This window comes from Notolabrus celidotus, chromosome 13 (assembly GCF_009762535.1).
Source record: "Notolabrus celidotus isolate fNotCel1 chromosome 13, fNotCel1.pri, whole genome shotgun sequence".
NCBI classification, from domain to species: Eukaryota; Metazoa; Chordata; class Actinopteri; order Labriformes; family Labridae; genus Notolabrus; species Notolabrus celidotus.
Window position 1 is genome coordinate 32,004,380 of NC_048284.1, and position 19,346 is coordinate 32,023,725.

General features: G+C 41.4%; 1 protein-coding gene and 1 long non-coding RNA gene across 2 annotated transcripts; both read left to right on the top strand.

The window, feature by feature from the left end:
* The first annotated feature begins 708 nt into the window (after positions 1 to 708).
* LOC117824537 (protein FAM92A-like) lies at positions 709 to 10,319 on the top strand. Its single transcript, XM_034700062.1, has 9 exons — positions 709 to 913; positions 2,291 to 2,525; positions 2,598 to 2,666; positions 3,657 to 3,758; positions 3,933 to 3,938; positions 4,463 to 4,567; positions 4,826 to 4,939; positions 7,455 to 7,574; positions 10,064 to 10,319. The coding sequence occupies exons 1-9, from the start codon at positions 885 to 887 to the stop codon at positions 10,178 to 10,180; spliced, it is 897 nt and encodes a 298-aa protein (XP_034555953.1). The 5' UTR covers positions 709 to 884; the 3' UTR covers positions 10,181 to 10,319.
* A 1,969-nt stretch (positions 10,320 to 12,288) lies between these two features.
* LOC117824538 lies at positions 12,289 to 15,337 on the top strand. Its single transcript, XR_004633607.1, has 5 exons — positions 12,289 to 12,363; positions 12,475 to 12,624; positions 12,804 to 12,841; positions 12,924 to 13,897; positions 14,927 to 15,337. It is a non-coding gene; the product is annotated as an uncharacterized LOC117824538 (long non-coding RNA).
* Positions 15,338 to 19,346: the final 4,009 nt, after the last annotated feature.

Genomic DNA, 19,346 nt, shown 5'->3' on the forward strand with positions numbered 1-19,346 from the left:
CGCTTATTGTGAAGTTCTGTCTGTCTTTGGTGTGTGATGCGCGTATGCGCTGCGCGTGTACGCGACGGCGCTAGGAGAGAGTGCATGTGGAGGAGACTGACTAAAGCCAGTGAAAAAGAGGGCGACTTTATAATGTCTAATACAGTGCATGTGTAAGGAACATTAAAACATATCACTCGTATGAACGCGACCAGATGAAATTCTCGCACACGCAGATAAAAAGGTTGCAGTCTCGAGCCCTGGCCTCCCCTAAAGAATTGTGTTCAGCGTGTTTAGGTTCGCTGTCATGTCTATCATAAAGTGCAGCTTTTCAAGCCACTCTGGCGGATCCAGCTCAGGAGAGATGAGCCCTTTGCTGCTCAGGAAAGTTTGCGCCTGTTCCAGAGATGAGGCAAAGCGTTTCAGCTCCTCCCCTCTGGGACAGACACCGGACTTTATTATGCAGCAGGAGATCAGAGGTCTCCAGCTCGTCTAGGAACGAACGGAACTGACGGTGATGTAAACCTTTTGCCATTATTTGATTGACAATATTCATGAATGACAATATTCACTACCTCTGTGCATTACAATAAAAAAACACCTACTTAAACTCATCATTTATTTTCCAAAGCCACAGGGAGCCGCAGCATAAAGATGAAAGATCCACCCGCGGGTGGCTGACCCCTGGGCTATGGTTATCGCCCATCACTATAACCGAGTGGCCTCAAACAACTCAGTCTCCCAGGATGCACTGTGAAACCGGAAATGACTAGGACTCCATGGAAACGGCAGACTGGCGTGCTAGCCTGAGAACTGAAGAAGCAGAGTTTAGCTAGATTTTGAATCTGTGTCCCGATAAACAAGGTAGAACATTGAATAAATCCAGCTTATCGCCTTCTGCAAAGATGAGTCGTACACCAGATTCAAGAGCAAGGTAAGAGAGTGTCCATTCGTCAAACTAAACCACCATCAAACGTTAATTGCAAGGACGATGTTGCTCCGTAAGTTATCATTAGCGTTTTCAAAAAGAGCAGCAAGGGTATTTTAGGATAGCTATCACATCTTCCACGCAACACATGTGTTCGGGTTTACGCTTACTGTAGGAGTTGTTGAATTTCTGTCATTTTGTTGTCATTGCTTTCCCGAAAATGTGTTTTGTGCTCATAGCTTTAAGCCAGTTGGGCCATAACAAGCTGCTAATCATAATACCTTTAAATTAGTTTAGATCAGGGGTGTCCAAACTTTTTCAAAGAGGGCCACATATAATGATGTCAGAATACCTCAGGGCCAGTGGCTCCTGCTGTGACTTTGGAATAATAAAAATAATACATGAAATCTCTATTTAACAACATTTTTTTTTCTCAATGAAACAGTAACAAGGTAGTCCTCAGTTCTCCACAAGCCATGTAAACATTAGCAAACTTTATCTTCTTCTGGAGGAAAATGTTTTTCATTAGGGTCGGGCAATGTGGGAAAAAATATTGTATCATTATTTTCCTTTGGCAGGATCACGATCTGGATTTCATCACGCTTCTTTTTCATGTTGTTTTTAAGAATTTTTTGCCGAGCAGACAACATTTTAAGAACAAAATAATTATTTTCCTGAGTTCTGAACATTTTTTATGCATCAAATTTTTCCCTTTTCTGTACAATTTCATAATTTTGATCTTGTCTGGAGTCCTCTTTTGTGTCTTCTGAACTTCCTCTCCTTTCAACTTTAAGAGTTCATTTGTTTCTTCTTCATTACCGTCTTGCAGAATTCCCAGATCTTTGGCTTTAGACAGGTAGTCCATATGAAGCTTTTTGAGACGTTTCCGGATGGAGTTTAGTTTTGTTTGTGCGCTTGAAAGAAACTACAAATATACAGATGATTCAGAAGGTGATTAAATTCTGTGCTACAAATAACATGTTTTAAGATGGAAGCTTGGGGCCATAAATAAATGGACCTTGGGCCGCAATTGGCCCCCGGGCCGTACTTTGGACATGCCTGGTTTAGATATTGCAAAAATGCCAACGCTACCTTCTTTAAATGTTCTGTTTTAGAAACAACAAGCAAGAGCAGGTGTCCACAAAAAACGTTGAAACACACTGAAAGTAGTTGGATAAATGTGTTGCTCTTTGTATACACTCATCTGCCTGCTGTTACGTTTGTTAATGGGAGTACTTTACACTGATGCAAAAAGCTAAAACTGTGATGACCAAGAAAGCAACACACAAAAGAAATCTCTTTTGCAGGTACACATGTGGATCACTCTTGTACTTCTATGCCCTTAAGCTCTATCTGGTTACTTTTGTTCTCCATCCTTATCAGGGACAACCAGACAAAAACAATCCAGGAAAACGTCACCAACGTGGAGAAGCATTTTGGAGAGATGTGCCAACTGTTTGCTGCCTATACCCGTAAAACAGCCCGACTACGTGACAAAGCTGATCTCCTGGTACGGGAAATAGGCGCATATGCAGACACAGAAACACCAAACCTGAAAAGGGGAATGAAAAAGTTTGCTGACCACCTTGCCAAGATTGAGGATTATCGCCAGGCTGAGGTGAGACTGCAGTGTTCTTTTTCGGCTGCTTTGACTCTTAACTAACTTGACATGAATGTTTTTGCCTTACAGGTGGAAAGACTTGAAGCCAAAGTCATAGAGCCTCTAAAAAGCTATGGAGCTGTGGTGAAATGTAAAAGGGTAAGTTCTGCCTTGAGCTGCAGCTGTGTTCACTTACTCACTATCTATGTTCACTTTTTCTCTTATTCCTAGTGAGCAAAATGGCAATGGCAAAAAGCATTTATTGAAGAACTGATTTTTAATGTTCCCTTGTTACAATGGTCATCACATTTAAATTACAGCTTTATGTAAAGTTAGAAAAGCTGGAGCAGCTGCCAGTGACAAAATGTGAGTGGAATTTGGAGGGGTGCCTTTAGATATGATGAAACCTCTCTGTCTTGCCCTCAAATGCACACTATCGTGTTTTGGTGTATACATTTTAGATCAAATGTGCTTACAAATATGCAGTTATTAAGTCAGGAAATCTGGGGAGTGACTGTTGGGCCTTTTGGTATTTAGCTGGCATTGTTGTTATCATTCATGGCCACATGAGGGCACTATTAGTTTGAGGATGATATCACACCAGCACATCCAATGATCTCTTTGCCTTTTTGAAAACTTCTTCTACCAGCATCAGGTCAAGACCACAGTCCAAACTCACTTTCTGGTCTAAAAAGTATCAAAAAGCATCATCTTGTTACCCATTACTGAACAATAAAGTCAGAAAATCAAATTTTTTATTTACTTTTGAAGGATAATAATTTTTTTCAAGATACAGTTGTCAACTTGCCAAAACAAGCATAGAGCTTTTCAGTCATTTTAAAGGAAAAAATTGCTCAATGCACATTTGCTTATGCCATCAATACAATTGAACCATGATAAATTCCAACTTTTGTCTCAAAATGAGTGACGATCAGCAAATTAAACATTCTGTCAGTGCTTAAACATGATTCATTTCTTTGTTCTATCATTTCTATCACACTGCTGAAAAATAACAAAATCCTGCACTACAGGGGGTTCCTTCAGCCTTGATCCACACTGAGCTACACCAAATGTTCACAAGATCATATGCATAGACAGTTTTATTGCTCATAAAACACTGCATGTTTGTGTCCTTGTGTACCCATGCAGGAGGATCTGAAGACAGCTCAGAGTGCCAGAGACAGAGAGGCCAAACAGATGGCTCAGCTCGAGAGGACCAGACAGAGAAACCCCTCTGACAGGCAGATCATTGTATCCTTGTCTTGTTTCCCAAATTCCCTCCCATCAAACAGACATAAGTCTTTTTATTTTATAATAATTTGTACCTACTTGCAGTTTTTTACATCAGGATCCACCTACAGTAGTAGAGTAAACAGAAAACAAATGCTAATGTTGCCTTCCTCTTTTCCTTGACCAAGTCTTCAGTCTCAGGTGTGTCCCATCTAACCTGTGCATCTCATTACTGTTGATGTTTCACAACAAAGGTGAAATCCATTTCTTAAGTACTTAAAAAAGAAAGTGTGGCCACTCAAGCTGGATGGATGTTGAATAGCGACTTTATGCTTATTTTTATATATCTTTTATAATATGTAAAACACATCACGGATTGACTTATAACTCTGAAACCCCATTGAAGAAGTTTGTCATTGTCAAAATAGTTGTACTCAAGCCAAAGCAATTACAGCTGCTCATTTTATAGAGCTTCTGTTTTTGGTTGTAAATTTCATACAAACACATGACACATGTTTCCAAAGTGCAGGTGGATAGTATCATCCCAGTTTTGAGTTATGTGCTCCTTCAAACCAAGCCAGTGTTAAATCTCATTTTTCTGATTGATGATATCACAAAGTACAAAGTGACACTTGATTTCTATGAGACACTGATGCTCTCTGAAAAAGCTTCAGTCATAACCTCTCATGCTGTAAGTTGTATATTCATTTCCTCTCTCCGTTCAGGCTGAGAGTGAGCTTCAGAGAGCCACCATGGACGCCACAAGGACTACAAGGCAACTGGAGGAGACCATAGACGAGTTTGAGACGCAGAAGATTAGGGACATCAAGGTCTGCAGCTCTGACTTCTCTACTCAATTCAACAGAACATTTCAGTGGTTACATGTCAGTTGAAGCAGTGGGTGTCAGTGAAATGAAACCAGACAGTGATGATTTGGACTTTTGACAGCTGCCCACATCTCTTTATCCTCCTTCAGTTGTTAGAAAGTATTCATGTTCTGTCATTTCAGAACTCTTTTTCATTTGTTGTTGTCACCAGACAGATATTCACTGAAGTCTGAAATATTATTTTTGACTTCCTCTTCACAGAGGATCTTTGGGGAGTTTGTGACAGTGGAGATGGCGTTTCATGCCAAGGCTTTGGAGGTGTACACGCTGGCCTACCAGAGCATTCAAAGTGTGGATGAAGAGGAGGACCTGGAGGTAGGCTGATGAACCAGACACCGTTTTTCAGGGCCCAGATCGATCGATCAATCAATCAATCAATCAATCAATCAATCAATCAATCAATCAATCTATCTTTATTTGTATAGCGCCAAATCACAACAAACGTTGTCTCAAGAAGCTTTTACAAACATAGGAGGTCTAGACCACTCTATGTCAAATTATGAACAGAGACCCAATTTCAAGACAGGGTAAGACTCAGTCTGACCCCACCTTAATCCATCATGAGCATTGCACATCGCAGTATTTAGCTAGTTACAGTGGTGAGGAAAAACTTCCTTTTAACAGGCAGAAACCTCAGGCAGAACCAGACTCATGTTAGACAGCCATCATGCCTCGACCGAGTTGGGTCTAGAAAGACATATAGAGGGGAGTAAGAGAGAGAGGTGATAGTGATGAGACGAGTAGTAGAAGCTGTTGCCGCTGGAGTCCAGCACGTCCGTATCAGCTGGAGTCCAGAACGTCTGCAGCAGGAGCACGTCTACGGCAGCTCAGAGGAATCTACGAGACAAGGGAGCTCAGGGACTCCAGAAAGGTCTATGGTTAGTAACTTTAATGGGACAGGCAGAGTTAAAGTAAGTGATGAAGGGGTTGGGGGGAAGGGGGTGAGCTAGGATCCCAGTGCGTCAGTGCGCCAGTTCCCCCGGCAGTCTAGGCCTATAGCAGCATAACAAAAGCTGGTCCAAGCCTGATCCAGCTCTAACTATAAGCTTTATCAAAAAGGAAAGTTTGAAGCCTACTCTTAAAAGTGGAGAGGGTGTCTGCCTCCCGGACCCTGACTGGTAGATGATTCCAAAGGAGAGGGGCCTGATAACTGAAGGTTCTACCTCCCATACTACTTTTAGAGATTTTAGGTACAACTAGCAAGCCTGCATGTTGGGAGCGTAGAGTTCTAGAGGGGTTATAGGGCACTATGAGCTCTTTAAAATACGAGTAGGTTAAAAGAAGGATTTTAAATTCTATTCTACATTTTATTGGGAGCCAGTGTAGAGAAGCTAACACTGGAGAGATGTGCTCTCTCTTCCTAGTTCTAGTCAATACTCGGGCTGCGGCGTTTTGAACTAGCTGAAGAATCTTTAGAGACTTATTTGGGCAGCCTGATAAGAGGGAGTTACAGTAATCTAACCTGGAGGTAACAAATGCATGGACTAGTTTTTTTGCGTCGCTCTGAGATAGGAAGTGTCTAATGAATGTCAGATGCAGTTTCCTGTTTCATTCTTGTGTTTGTTCAGTGCAGTTTGAAAATGGGACTTAAGCTGCAACAACTAGTCAATTAAACAATCAGGAGAACATTGATTGATTTTGTCCAGTTGGAAGTGTGTGTCCCTAACGTGCAAAGGCAAAACAGTAAAACCCATGCTGGTTCAGGCCAATTGACATGTAAGAACCTGCTGCTGTTTGACAGTTTTAAATGAAAACTGTCTGCACTTTGAACTTTTGATATGACAACAGATGTCTTTTGGACTTTTGGAAATTGTAATGAGTATTTCTCAGAGCCTTATGCCATGTTTTTGGACCAAATGATTAATGTACTGGTGGTAAATTTAAACGATGAATCAATAACAATGACAAAAATTGTTATCCCTGGAGTACCAGGGATGCACTCAAATTAATTTGGGGTGTGTATTTTCAAAAGTGTACCAGTGCTAAATTGTTCTCCATTATCACCCTACTCTGTGTTTAGAATGAAAGTATTGACCTACTGACCTATTGTGACCTTGCGCACCCTTTGCTCTCTGACTCATACACTCTCTCTAGTCCACACCCTCCAACTGATGTGGTAACTTTGATGTAAGCTGAGGTGAATTGGCATCACTCAGAGTCATGCTAGGTCCCTTTTTGTGTTTACTTTTTGGTTTGAGTTGTTTGCTGAACTATTCTAAGACACAAAGCCTGTTGTGAAAAAAACAAAGTATCAGTGCTATTCAAGCAAGCAAGGTTCCTCCTGCGGATGCCCTCATGCTATTTTCCTCCACCCATCGCCATCTCATCTGTGTGTTTTTGCACTGAATCATCTCGCTTCCATTCATATTGAAGCGAAACTCCTCACCCAGACGAGGCTGTTTTTCAATTACTCATAGAACCAAGCATGGGAGATTGAATCATCTGAAAGATGTACAATGACAGGCATGAAGATAATCCTGATCAGGTGAAAACACAGTGAAAACCATCGGTGAGGTTGAAATGGCAGTTTGTTGTGTTATCAGGGGCATTCCTTCTGAGATGCTTTGTTTATGATTGCCAGCTCTGTAGTTGATTTGCTGGATATTCCAGATTCTAAAATACTCAAGCTGTGTGTTTTCACTCCTGAAACGCCCTTAAACCAGGTTGAGCTGTGTTACAACCTGAACTCAGTTGTAGTTTACAGTTTAAATTCATTTTCATCTTGCATCATATTCACTCCACACTTAAGATTACAGATGAGTGTGTGTAGGCATTGCTTTGATTCTCCTGTTTCTCTTTAGAAAAATATTGCGCCCACTGTCTTTGGCAGGTGTTCAGGAGCTTGCTGCACCCCCCTGACTACCAGCCACGCTTAGACATAGTGCGAGCTAATTCCAAATCATCCCTGGATCAGACTGGCTCCTTCCTGAGTACATCAGGGACCTTACTGGTAAGAAACAGACAGTAGGTAGATTATCTGCTGCGGAAACTTTCTGTCATCACATTGCTTTCTACATTTGACTTTCACAAATTCCATCGTGATGATGAAACAAACATATTCCCCTTTCCATTTATCAAAACCTTCCTCATTCCAACAGCTGATGCTCAATAACTTTGAGTGTTGTAAGCCATGCTACTTAGTTCAAACGTCCACATACAGTCCCCTCCAAAAGTATTGGAACAGTGAGGCCAATTCCCTTATTTTTGCTGTAGACTGGAAACATTTGGGTTTGACACCAAAAGATGAACATGAGACAAGAGATCAACATTTCAGCTTTTATTTCCAGGTATTTACATCTGGATCTGATACACAACTTAGAAGATAGCATTATTTGTAAAGGATCACCACATTTTTAGGTGAGCAAAACTATTGGAACAGATACACTAAAAATAAATGAAAGTGAATAAGACTTAATATTTTGTTGCAAATCCTTTGCCTGCAATAACTGCATCAAGCCTGTGACCCATTGATATCACCAAACTTTTGCATTCTTCATTTGTGATGCTTTTCCAGGCTTTCACTGCAGCCTCTTTCAGTTGTTGTTTGTTTTGGGGGGTTACTCCCTTCAGTCTCCTCTTTAGCAGGTAAAATGCATGCTCTATAGGGTTTAAGTCTGGAGATTGACTTGGCCAGTCTAAAAGCTTCCACTTCTTGCCCCTGATGAACTCCTTTGTTGTTTTTGCAGTGTGTTTGGGGTCATTATCTTGCTGCATGAAGAAGGATCTCCCTATCAGTTTGGTTGCATATTTCTTTAAATTGGCAGACAAAATGTTTCTGTAGACTGCCGAGTTCATTTTGCTGCTGCCATCATGTATTACATCAATATATTGAATGAAACGCGATAAAAAATATTCATGAACAAAAGTACAGAGGCTACACTAGAAGATGCAAACCACTCATTAGCAAAAAGAATAGGAAGGCCAGACTGGATTTTGCCAAAAAGTGCAGAGATGAGCCTCAAAAAATCTGGGACAAAGTTTTATGGACTGATGAGACAAAGATGAACCTTTACCAAAGTGATGGAAAGGCTAAAGTTTGGAGAAAGGAAGGATCTGCTCATGATCTCAAACATACAAGCTCATCTGTGAAACACGGTGGAGGCAATGTCATGGCGTGGGCTTGCATGGCTTCTTCTGGGACGGGATCATTAATCTTCATTGATGATGGCAGCAGCAAAATGAACTGGGCAGTCTACAGAAACATTTTGTCTGCCAATTTTAAAGAAATATGCAACCAAACTGATAGGGAGATCCTTCATCATGCAGCAAGATAATGACCCCAAACACACTGCAAAAACAACAAAGGAGTTCTTCAGGGGCAAAAAGTGGAAGCTTTTAGACTGGCCAAGTCAATCTCCAGACTTAAACCCTATAGAGCATGCATTTTACCTGCTAAAGAGGAGACTGAAGGGAGTAACCCCCCAAAACAAACAACAACTGATATAGGCTTCAGTGAAAGCCTGGAAAAGCATCACAAAAGAAGAATGCAAAAGTTTGGTGATGTCAATGGGTCACAGGCTTGATGCAGTTATTGCAGGCAAAGGATTTGCAACAAAATATTAAGTCTTATTCACTTTAATTTATTTGAAGTGTATCTGTTCCAATAGTTTTGCTCACCTAAAAATGTGATGTTCCTTTACAAATAATGCTATCTTCAAAGTTGTGTATCAGATCCAGATGTAAATACCTGGAAATAAAAGCTGAAATGTTGATCTCTTGTCTCATGTTCATCATTTTGTGTCAAACCCAAATGTTTCCAGTCTACAGCAAAAATAAGGGAATTGGCCTCACTGTTCCAATACTTTTTGAGGGGACTGTATGTCACTGCATATCCGTAACATCATGCCTTTTTTTCCCCATCGTCTAAGCAATAGTTCTGCACTAACTTGTTCTTAGAGTTACCTTGTAAAAGGTCTCAACAGCTACATGTCATTTTCTCGAACACAAAGAGTCATATTTTATTTAAAGAGCTGTATCCTCTTACTCATATATTTTACCTGCAGGTGTCCAGATTATAGCTTGCAGTTGCACACAACATTTTGACAATATATGTGTGGAAAAATGCTTAACAAATAATATGCTTGCAAGGTAACGGCAAGAATTGCAGGCCACTTGCAGAGGAAAAGCAGCTTTCAAAAGGAATACATGACAGCCTGTTCTTAGATTAAACACATACTATGGTGCAAACTTGTCTGTCTTGAAACATTTGACATATTTATGTTCATAGAGTCCTTAACTGCAAATTTGGACAAATAGAAGTGGGGGAATTTTGTGTCTGTTCAATCTGGGGTGTGTTCCCGCATGTACCTGCATACTTTCTGCTCCTAACCACAACCCTCTTCCTAAAAGAAATGTTCACTGAGCGGAAGCACCAATCCTGCTTAATGACTGCCTGCTAAGTGTTTTAGCTGCGTAGTGACTGTTAATTTGTTGTCACAGCAACAAAGAACCGGCAGCCGCCAGACGAGGAGAGAGGAGGAGGAAGAGGACGATGAGGAGGATGTGGATGAATCTGAAGAGGAGGATGAAGAGGAGGACACGGATGATGAAAGTTAATTTGTACAGGAGAGAAAGGATATTTTAAACCAAGTGTGTTACCGTTTTACAACCTTATAAAAAGAAAGGCTGTGTCATTGCCAAAGTCACCTGGCACAGCTGGTGTAAGCAGTATTGTAGTAAAAGTGTTGTAGTTGTGCGATGCAGAACATGTTGTTTTTTACTAATGTTGTCTTTAAACCCAGTTATTGTCTTTAATTTTTACATAACACAGCCAAATGCTCATGAAGTGTTTCATCATACTGCTTTTTATTGCTCCATGTTATTCATCTCTTATGAATAAATCATATTTTGCATTGTTCCAGAGAATTGCTGTTCTATAATAAGTGCACAGCGTACCCTCACTCACTTGGCATAAAAATGCCTGCAGAGCGCTTGATTGTTATTTTAGAAAATTGTTCAGAGAGTGAATCAGTGTAAGTGACAGTAGTTACGTGATGCCTGCTGTTGAAAGTGATTCATCTTTTCCACATACATGCAAAAGTGGTACAAATGAAGCCAGGGACATTTTGCACCACATAGTCTGTGCTTATCAGGATGTGTGTGTGAGTGTGTGTTACAGTGTGTGTTGTCTGTTACAGTGAAGGCTGCTGCCACTGTGTCGGCTGATGGCTCCTGTGTCTCTCTTGAGTCACTTCAACACATTCCTCATTCCTGAGCTGCCCGTGTCATGATGAACACTTTTCTGCCTCTGGACGCGTACCCAGAAACATTTTTTAAGTGTTAAACAAGAAACACCTGAAGAAGAAACAATATATGCATTAACACGTGCACATTCTGAATTTGTGTCATTTTTTGCAAGCAACAGCAAGAATTATAACAAAAACAAAGCCTTCTAAAAGCTCCCTTATAGCAACACAGATTGTCTCCATGGCTGTGTGTCTCCATGGCTGTGTGAGATAAAAGCTGTGTAGGTGGTGTGTCATCAACCCTTTGTTGCAACAACACCTTAATGCACATAAAGGTTAATGTGCTGCATTCGATTAAGGAAGGCACACAAAAACCTCTGCTTACAAAACTATTTGTCGCCTCTTTGCTCTTGCATCACTCCCTTTCCTGTAAGAGACCGCTGATGCCACACAACGACCCCCCCACCACCCCACCACCTCTTTTTCTCCCCCAGACTGTCCAGAGAAACCTTTATTTTAATGGAGACTTTCAACAGTAACATTCCCCAGCCATGACCTCTGGCTTTGCAGGGTCACACTGGATGAATGAGAGCAGACAGGCAGTGAGAGAAGTTGAAGTTGGTTGTGTCCCTCTGATAGCCATACGGCTACAGAGCGATGAGTCACTGTGTATATGTGCAGAGGGGAAGAGGAAGGGGGGGCTGCATAGCTCATTTTCTTCCTTTGTGTTTGTGTGTGTCTGTGCATGCATGTTTGTATACGTGCTGATTACACATTCAGACATATAAATATCTGATAGCGTGCAAGCTCAAATGCCTTTTTGCCTGTACTTCAGGATTTAATTAGGAGGGTGACAGCATTGCGACATTGATGCTGTTGGACTGACCCATTTGACCCTAGAGTTGCTAGATGTCTTCTTTTTTTTACACTAACTCCTCTTTACGCTCCAGCTGCTGAGATAGTATAGGGCCTCTCTGATGAACTTCCACTGTGATGTGACTGTAAAAGCAAAGACGCAGATTGTTGTGATAGTGTTACTGGCCATGTGATATCATGGAATATGCCTTTTCATATCCACAAAACCTGCATACTTTTGACACACATCAACACAAGTCTCCTTGTAATGTTTTTTGACTTGGTGTGACCTCATTTATCCCGTCACACATTCTTTCAAATTCACAATCAGACATCTTTTCACTTTTCACAGCACTCGAGCCAGAGAGTGAGAAAGTCACAACAAATGCTGTCCTCCATTCAAACACACACACACACACACACACACACACACACACACACACACACACACACACACACACACACACACACACACACACACACACACACACACACACACACACACACACACAGAGTCAGTCAGTCAGTCAGTCAGTCAGTCAGTCAGTCAGTTAGATCATGATGTGTTCAGGTCCTGAAGGTAAAACATGACACTGATCACTTTCTCCTCTTTGTTACGAGCTTATTGTTTCCAGTAACATCCTGTTATTGTCTTTTCAGGTGCTCACCTGAGAGTGTGTGATGAGGAGGTGTCACCAGGTGAGCTGTACACACTCCACAGATTGTTGAGTCATTGTCAGTGTAGTTGATCAGTGATTGATCAGTCAGACACAGAGCAGTTAAAGTACTTACAGCTCATAATGGTTGCAGCCTCTGGAAGAGAGCTGAGCATCAGTCATAAACCACATCCTGCATCTGAGTGTGAAGGTGTGATCTGGACACGCCCCCTGCTGGCTCAGCTGGGAACCAGCAGTCTTATTACACAGCTCAACACTGCCCTCTACTGGAGAATCTCAGCAGGTGTGTGGAGGGTTTGTGGAGCTATTTCATATTAGTGATTATTAAATGTTGAACTGTATTTGAAAGGATCAAGTGGGCTGAAGAGGAAGGAGAGCAGAAGTTTATGTTTACTAAAGAGAAATCCTCTTGAAAAATGAAACAACACTGTTTAACACATCTTTGTTTGACTGATTCAACAGTGACCACACAGAGAGGAATTCTTCTAGATCAGGAGACGGTAGGGTGGAGAGATTTCTTAGAAGGAGTATGATTAAAAATAAACAGGTACATCTCAGTTAGTTAGAATATTTCTCTTCCAGGTCTCTGATCACCGCAGCGAGCAGCTTCTGTCTGAATAAATCTTTAAGATCCTGAAACCCAGACATCTTCCACACATTCAAGAGTCAAATGATGAAAAGAAAATTAAACACTCTGTCGTTTTGGAACCCAACGAGGATGAAAAACAGATCGGTCTGGGAGTGTTGGTCTGCTAAATAATGCCTTGTTTTCTTTCTTTCTTTCTTTCTTTCTTTCTTTCTTTCTTTCTTTCTTTCTTTCTTTCTTTCTTTCCATGGCTGGATTGTGGATCTCTGAGTATGTCCAGACCTCAGAGTCTGAAGGTGTTGATGAAGTAGTGTCTGGCTGTGCCTGTGGAGGGAGGACATATTCAGACATCTTGAGAAAACTATAACAGAGTAGAGGAGAGCTGCCACCTGATGCTGCTGGATGTGGTCTCAGAGCCTGAACATGCAAAGACATTTTGATGTCAAACACTTATTTTCCTGCTCTTAAGCTGGACATCAAGAGATTTATTTGAAGTAGAAATGTCTTTATGGTTCAAAGGAATCACAAAATGTATTGATTAACTCATTGGTTAAATGTAAAGACAAATGCCTGCTGCTTCCTCCTTGAAGTTCACTTTCTGGAGACATTTAGACTTCAGCATCAATGTATCAGGTAATGTTGGAGAGCAGTTTTACATGAAGTAGGCTGTGAAAGGAGATTTGATCTGTCTGTGTCTGCTGCTGGGTCATGTCACGTCGAACCATCAAGCCTCGTGAGACTCAGAAATGTGCTGTCACATGTTGTTTGTATGTTTGGTCAAAACATTAGGTCCTGTGTACAAGTATTGATTTTGAGGTACAATTCTCAAACCCGCCACAAGGGGGCAGCACCGCCCCCGGTTCAGCCGGCTGTATGACGTCAGTGTTACGTCCTCTGCGTCGGTCTGGCAGATGCTCGAGACCTGTTGGGAACCAAAACCCACTCACCTGTTTTCCTTTCATGTTTACAGGTTAGTAAGAAACGTTTCAACCACTCACACTTTCTTAAACTGTGTTTAAATATAATTACAACCAGTGAGCTGTCTGTCTGTCTGTCTGTCTGTCTGTCTGTCTGTCTGTCTGTCTGTCTGTGAGATGTGTCCGTGGCTGCTGTTGTAAACAATGATGAGTATGTGCTAATGCGCTAAGTACGTATGTGTGTATGTTTCAGTAAGTCTCCCTTTTGATCGCTCCTAATACAGCCTATTTTGTAGTTCATTAATAAGTGGAAATATTCTGTTTCAGTAACAGTTTAGTCGCTTGTGTATGAGAGGTTGTACAAATTCAACACAAAAAGAAAGTTCATCTCTGGACCTTTAGAGTTCATCATATCTTTTATTTAGCAGTTATTTAAAGGTGCAACAGTGATCACAACAATCATTAATGTGACTATGATTTCTGATTGAGAATGAAAATAATCAATGATTGAAGTAAGTCCATACATGTCTTATTTAATCTTTGACTTTGTAATGACTACAGATCCCAGAGAAAACAACAGTAACAAATAATGATTTCATATGAGGTGAATTAACTCATTCAACATTAATACACAATAATTAACAACTTTGAGAAACACCAAATATGTTATTTCTCCACCAAATATCTGAAGTGATTTCATTAATTTCATCTGAATAAAAAGAGCTGGTTATAATTTAATGGATGAAAAAGTTCTGTAAAATAAAAAGGGTTTTAAAAATGTGTCCAAATCTCAACTGTCTCCTTCAAAATGTGTCCTGATTTCTAAAATCAATAATCAAAACAGAGCAAAAGCAATAACACAAATGATTTGAAGTGATTGTTAAAAAGTGTAACTTCAGAATAAAGCACATGTGATTATAAAAACTCATTCATGTCAATAGAAGTAATGTTGAAGATTTAAAACCAAAGGATCATCATATTCTAAATATCTGAATCCATCTTTTATTTTTCTGTAGCAGATTCCAATCAAACATTCAGGTTTTCTAACCATGTGTTCATTGTTCTTCCTGTCCTCCTTATAGACAGAGTTCAGAAATGATGACTGACAAACGGACCAAACCAACATCCATGTATGAGTCTTCAGCACAGCACCATCCTGTCACAGATATAACGTTCACATCAGGCCACTGTGGCTGCCTCAGTTATTATGAAGTTATTATTATCATCCATGGTGATAATGCTCGACTCTAAATACAAGCTTATGACAAAATATAACAGCTCAAGGTTTGTTGAAAGAACGTATGTCTTATTTCCATTTAAAATCAGATTTTAACCTCACCATGTATCGTAGCAATGTTACCTGTATTTACAGAGAAATGACAAGCATCACAGTCACTATTAAATCAAACACATCCTCCTGTCTGTGACCAGACTCAGGTGATATATCTGAGTCTGTTGAAATGAACCAAATAAACAGCAGTGTTCATGATTCATATCCAGACTGATCTCTGAATGATTATCAAAGCGGTGGATGATCTCCTTCATTTTCATTGCTCATGCTCTCCACACATTCTTTTCATGTTCCTGTCTGCAGAAGAAAACAAAGCACTTTGGTAAACATCTCAACAGCAAGCAGAGACTGAACTGTGACACAGTCTCATTATGTTCATGTGACATTTCACACTTTTATTCTAACCCCTGTTATCAACATTGTATAATTATACATGCTAACATGAGACCCCTGAGTATTAAGATCAGTCTGTTAGCATCAGTTGGAGGTTCCTGCAAATAGCACACAAACTTTCACCATCATTGTCTGTATTGTATTCATGTTATTTTGTTCTTTTCCTCTGTCCATCTCCCTCTCTTTCTGCATCTCTCTCTATCACTCTGTGACCCCAGCACGGTCGGGGCAGATGTCGGTCTAACACGAGTCTGGTTTTATTCGAATCAGTGACTCTGTAACCATGTGACTACAACCTCGGTCAGGAGCTTTATACCACACATCTCACATTGTTGTGCATCCTCACGACGGCTAACCTGCTTGGCTGCCTTGCATAAGTATCCATTTAGTGTGTCAAGAGGTGGTCTGATTGCATGCCACAGTGTGTTATCGCATGCAAATAATTTGAGTATGTCCACGGTAAGTTGGAACAAACCTGTTGATCGTTTCAACAATTATATTTATATATGTATTGAATTTATTACTTGTTTGGTTGAAATACATTATTCTAATGTTTATGACATTAATTGTCTGACTCTCCAGATTGTTTCCTGAGGGATGTTCATGGCTTCACAGGACAGTGACAAACAGGTCAGCGAACCAGAGGAAGGGATGCCACCCGGTCAATACCTGGGTCCCCTTAGCGGTACGATGGATGAAGGCTAGTCGGAAGCAAAAACACTTAAAACATGACCGGTTCTGAGATTCACAGGATGACTTGATGGAGCAGCAATTGGTGGAAATGCCACAGAAAATATATCTGCAGCCCAGAAACAGCTCTTTTCTGACCTGCCACAATGAGCTCTACATATACAGCCACATCCTAATGCTGTATCACTTGCTGCCTCAGGCAAGCAAATGATACAGCAGTGAAGACCGACAGTCCTGGCAGGTGGAGTCATATTATTGATGGCTCCTGTGGGCGCAGGCCAAGGGTGTGTCTCTGAGGGCATTCTATGTTCCTGGGCTCCAGATGGCAGCAGATTTGCTCTAAAGGGGATGTCCCCCCTGACAGGGGAATGGAGGTTGCACCCACAGCTGGTGGAGCGGATTTGTCTCTGCTTAGGGCGGGCAGAGATCCACCTTTTTGCCACAGTGGAAAACACACACTGTCCTCTGTGGTCCTCAATGAAGAGCCCACCGGTACCCCTGAGGGTACATACCCTTAGTTTTTGTCGGCCTCAGGTGAGGCTGTATGCCTTTTCTCCACTTCCCAGCATTTCTCAGGAGAGTGAGATTCTTTGGTGCCCAGGTTCTCCTGGTAGCACCAGATTTGCTATAGAGACCCTGGATTGCAGAGATCCAGGAAATGCTGGACGTCTAACCCTGATGACTGCCAGATAGGTTGGACAGGAGATGTGATGGGTAAATCCCCGACACATCCTCTGGGGACAGTTTCTGAGGGGGTTAGGTGAAAGCGTCCTTCTCAGAACCCTGCACTGCCTTCATGGGACCTTTGGCTGGTCCTCAGGGCTCTTTACCTGCCTCCTTATGAGACAATATCTAGCATTGACCCCAGGCTTCTTTGTTTGAAAACTGATTCTGTTGCCTATTGCCTCAGTTAACCGAGTGAGTGAGTCATGTGCAATATCTCTGGACCCTGCTGGTCCCTCTCATGTGGAACTCAGCTTTTCAGCCTAAGCTTTTGGCTAGACACTGTCTGGAGCCCTGAGGGTCCAGCACAAGACCCTTCTGTTCTACAGACAGGCTTTTTGTGTCTTGCAGTGGACCCACAATGGGCAAGCCGGTTTCTAAGCAGTGACTGGCTCCCTGTATAGTGGACTTGATTGTTCTGGCTTATGTGCATGCAGGAGCAGATCTGCCTGCAAGGCTGTCTGTGCACTCCACAAGGGATAGGCTGTCTCATGGGTTCTTTTTCGAGGTGTGTCCCTAGAGGACATTTGTAATGCTGCTGGCTGGGTATCCTCCTCAACCTTTACTAGGTTGTATAGGTTTGATCAGTCCTCATCTGGGGTCTTGCCTTCAGTTTTGGGGCTGCAGCAGAAAACTGAGTTTTTTGTTTATTTTCTCCTGCAAGGCCCCTTCCTGTTTGGATATTGTTTAAGCAGCTTTCAGTTCCACCTCAGAACTTATTTGTTTTTACCAGGGTAACTGTTGTCTTACCCTTACTTTTTTGTTGCCAATAAAGAGTGGAACGTAATTTGTCGATTGTGTTCTGTTATCTCTCTGGTGAGGGGGTTGCTCCTCCCCTGTGTTACCTTTTTTATCCTTGCCTTTCGTCACCACCTTTCCCTGTCCTCATGACTAATTTGGTATTTAGTAGTCACATGGTTCACTGAATTAAATAATACGTATGTCTACGTATGTAATCCTTTCATTGTCATTCGGCGGGTAAGGTGGGCACTGCCTTATTCTTCCCAGTCGATAGAAAGAGGATGAGTGTTTGGGTAAGCAACACATATAAAGGGTGGGGCAGCGTACACACAGTTGTGGTTAATTTGGTATAATGCCCCTATGCCGAGGGTGTAGTCACATGGTTACAGCTTCACTTTCATTCAAAAAAAACGTTAAAGGAAGTTTCTCTTTGCCACTGTTACATGCTAAATGCTGCAGAGAGCTCTACTCATGGTGGATTAGATCAGATAAGAATCCTTATCATGATTTGATGGTGGGTCTTTTTTAAGAATATAACATTAGTAGGTATAGGTCTGCTGTTTTGGTTTAGTGTCTTGAGATAACAATTGTTATGATTTGGGGACAGATAAAGAATGATTGATGTTTTTTTATTCAGTAGATTAAAAATTATGTTTTAAAAACTCTCCCAGAGACTCGGATAAGTTTCTGTAATGACTCTACCTTTATTGTTCTCCCAAAAACACTCATTGAGACACTTTAAGCCGCATTTCCTGTGCAAAAAGCATGAGAAAAAAAGTCGCTATTCTAACTGATATGTGAATGCTGTGAATGTGTGTCATGATAGTGTTGTGTTAAATGTGATGTTACCTTTTCATCAAAGGAGGTTGGAGACTTGGTTCCTGTGTAGATCGTTTTGATCATTATAACCCTTCTTATTGATCCATGCAGTGATGGTTTCAAGGTCGTTGTTTGTCATGACCCCTTTGCCTTCCATCAGACTGAACCAGGTCTGGACCATCTTTGTACTATGCTGCTGAAAACTGTCTTCAAAAACTGAGAGCCTTGTTTTACTCTGTGGGGTGTTCTGAAAGGATTTGTACTCCCCCGAACATTCCAGGTCGGATCTCACCTTTGAGCCAAGAATTGTCAGTTTGAAGGTGCCAACAACATCGTCTCTTGCTATGGTTTCAGCTAAGAGCTGTCTGAATCGTGGGGATTTTGTACTGGGAAACTCACGGTGTACTTCTCTTGGCACATAAACAGTTGGAAGTTCAGTTCCATGATATTTTTGTACGTTCTGAATCAGGTTTGGATCCAGAGGAGACGAGTGTGTTCCCACTTCAAGCATGGCATTAGCTAATCTGCTATTTTGGTTCAGATTTCTTGCTTTCATTATACTGCTCACTGGTGGCTGGTGGTCTCCATTGATGAACTGTCCAAGTCCTGGATTTTGAATTGCATCTTTTTTCCAGTTTTTGTATATTTTAACTTTCCCAACCTTCTTCTTAAGTAACTTTTTGGTTTCTTTTATTTTTACTTTGGGTGGCTGAGCTCCCTCTGCAATGAACCAGTCCCCTCCTCTGATGGCTTGGGTCCACTCTTTCCGCTTGATGAAGGGCTCCCATTGGCCCGAATGTCTGAGGAGAGCGTCTGCCTCCATAGATCGGAGTCTGTCTGCTTTC

Excerpts from the sequence above, each read along its gene's own strand:
- LOC117824537 (XM_034700062.1), top strand. The coding sequence starts at position 885 with ATGAGTCGTACACCAGATTCAAGAGCAAG. Across the intron at positions 914-2,290 it reads ACACCAGATTCAAGAGCAAG|GGACAACCAGACAAAAACAA; the intron begins GTAAGAGAGTGT and ends CATCCTTATCAG. Across the intron at positions 7,575-10,063 it reads GTACATCAGGGACCTTACTG|CAACAAAGAACCGGCAGCCG; the intron begins GTAAGAAACAGA and ends TTGTTGTCACAG.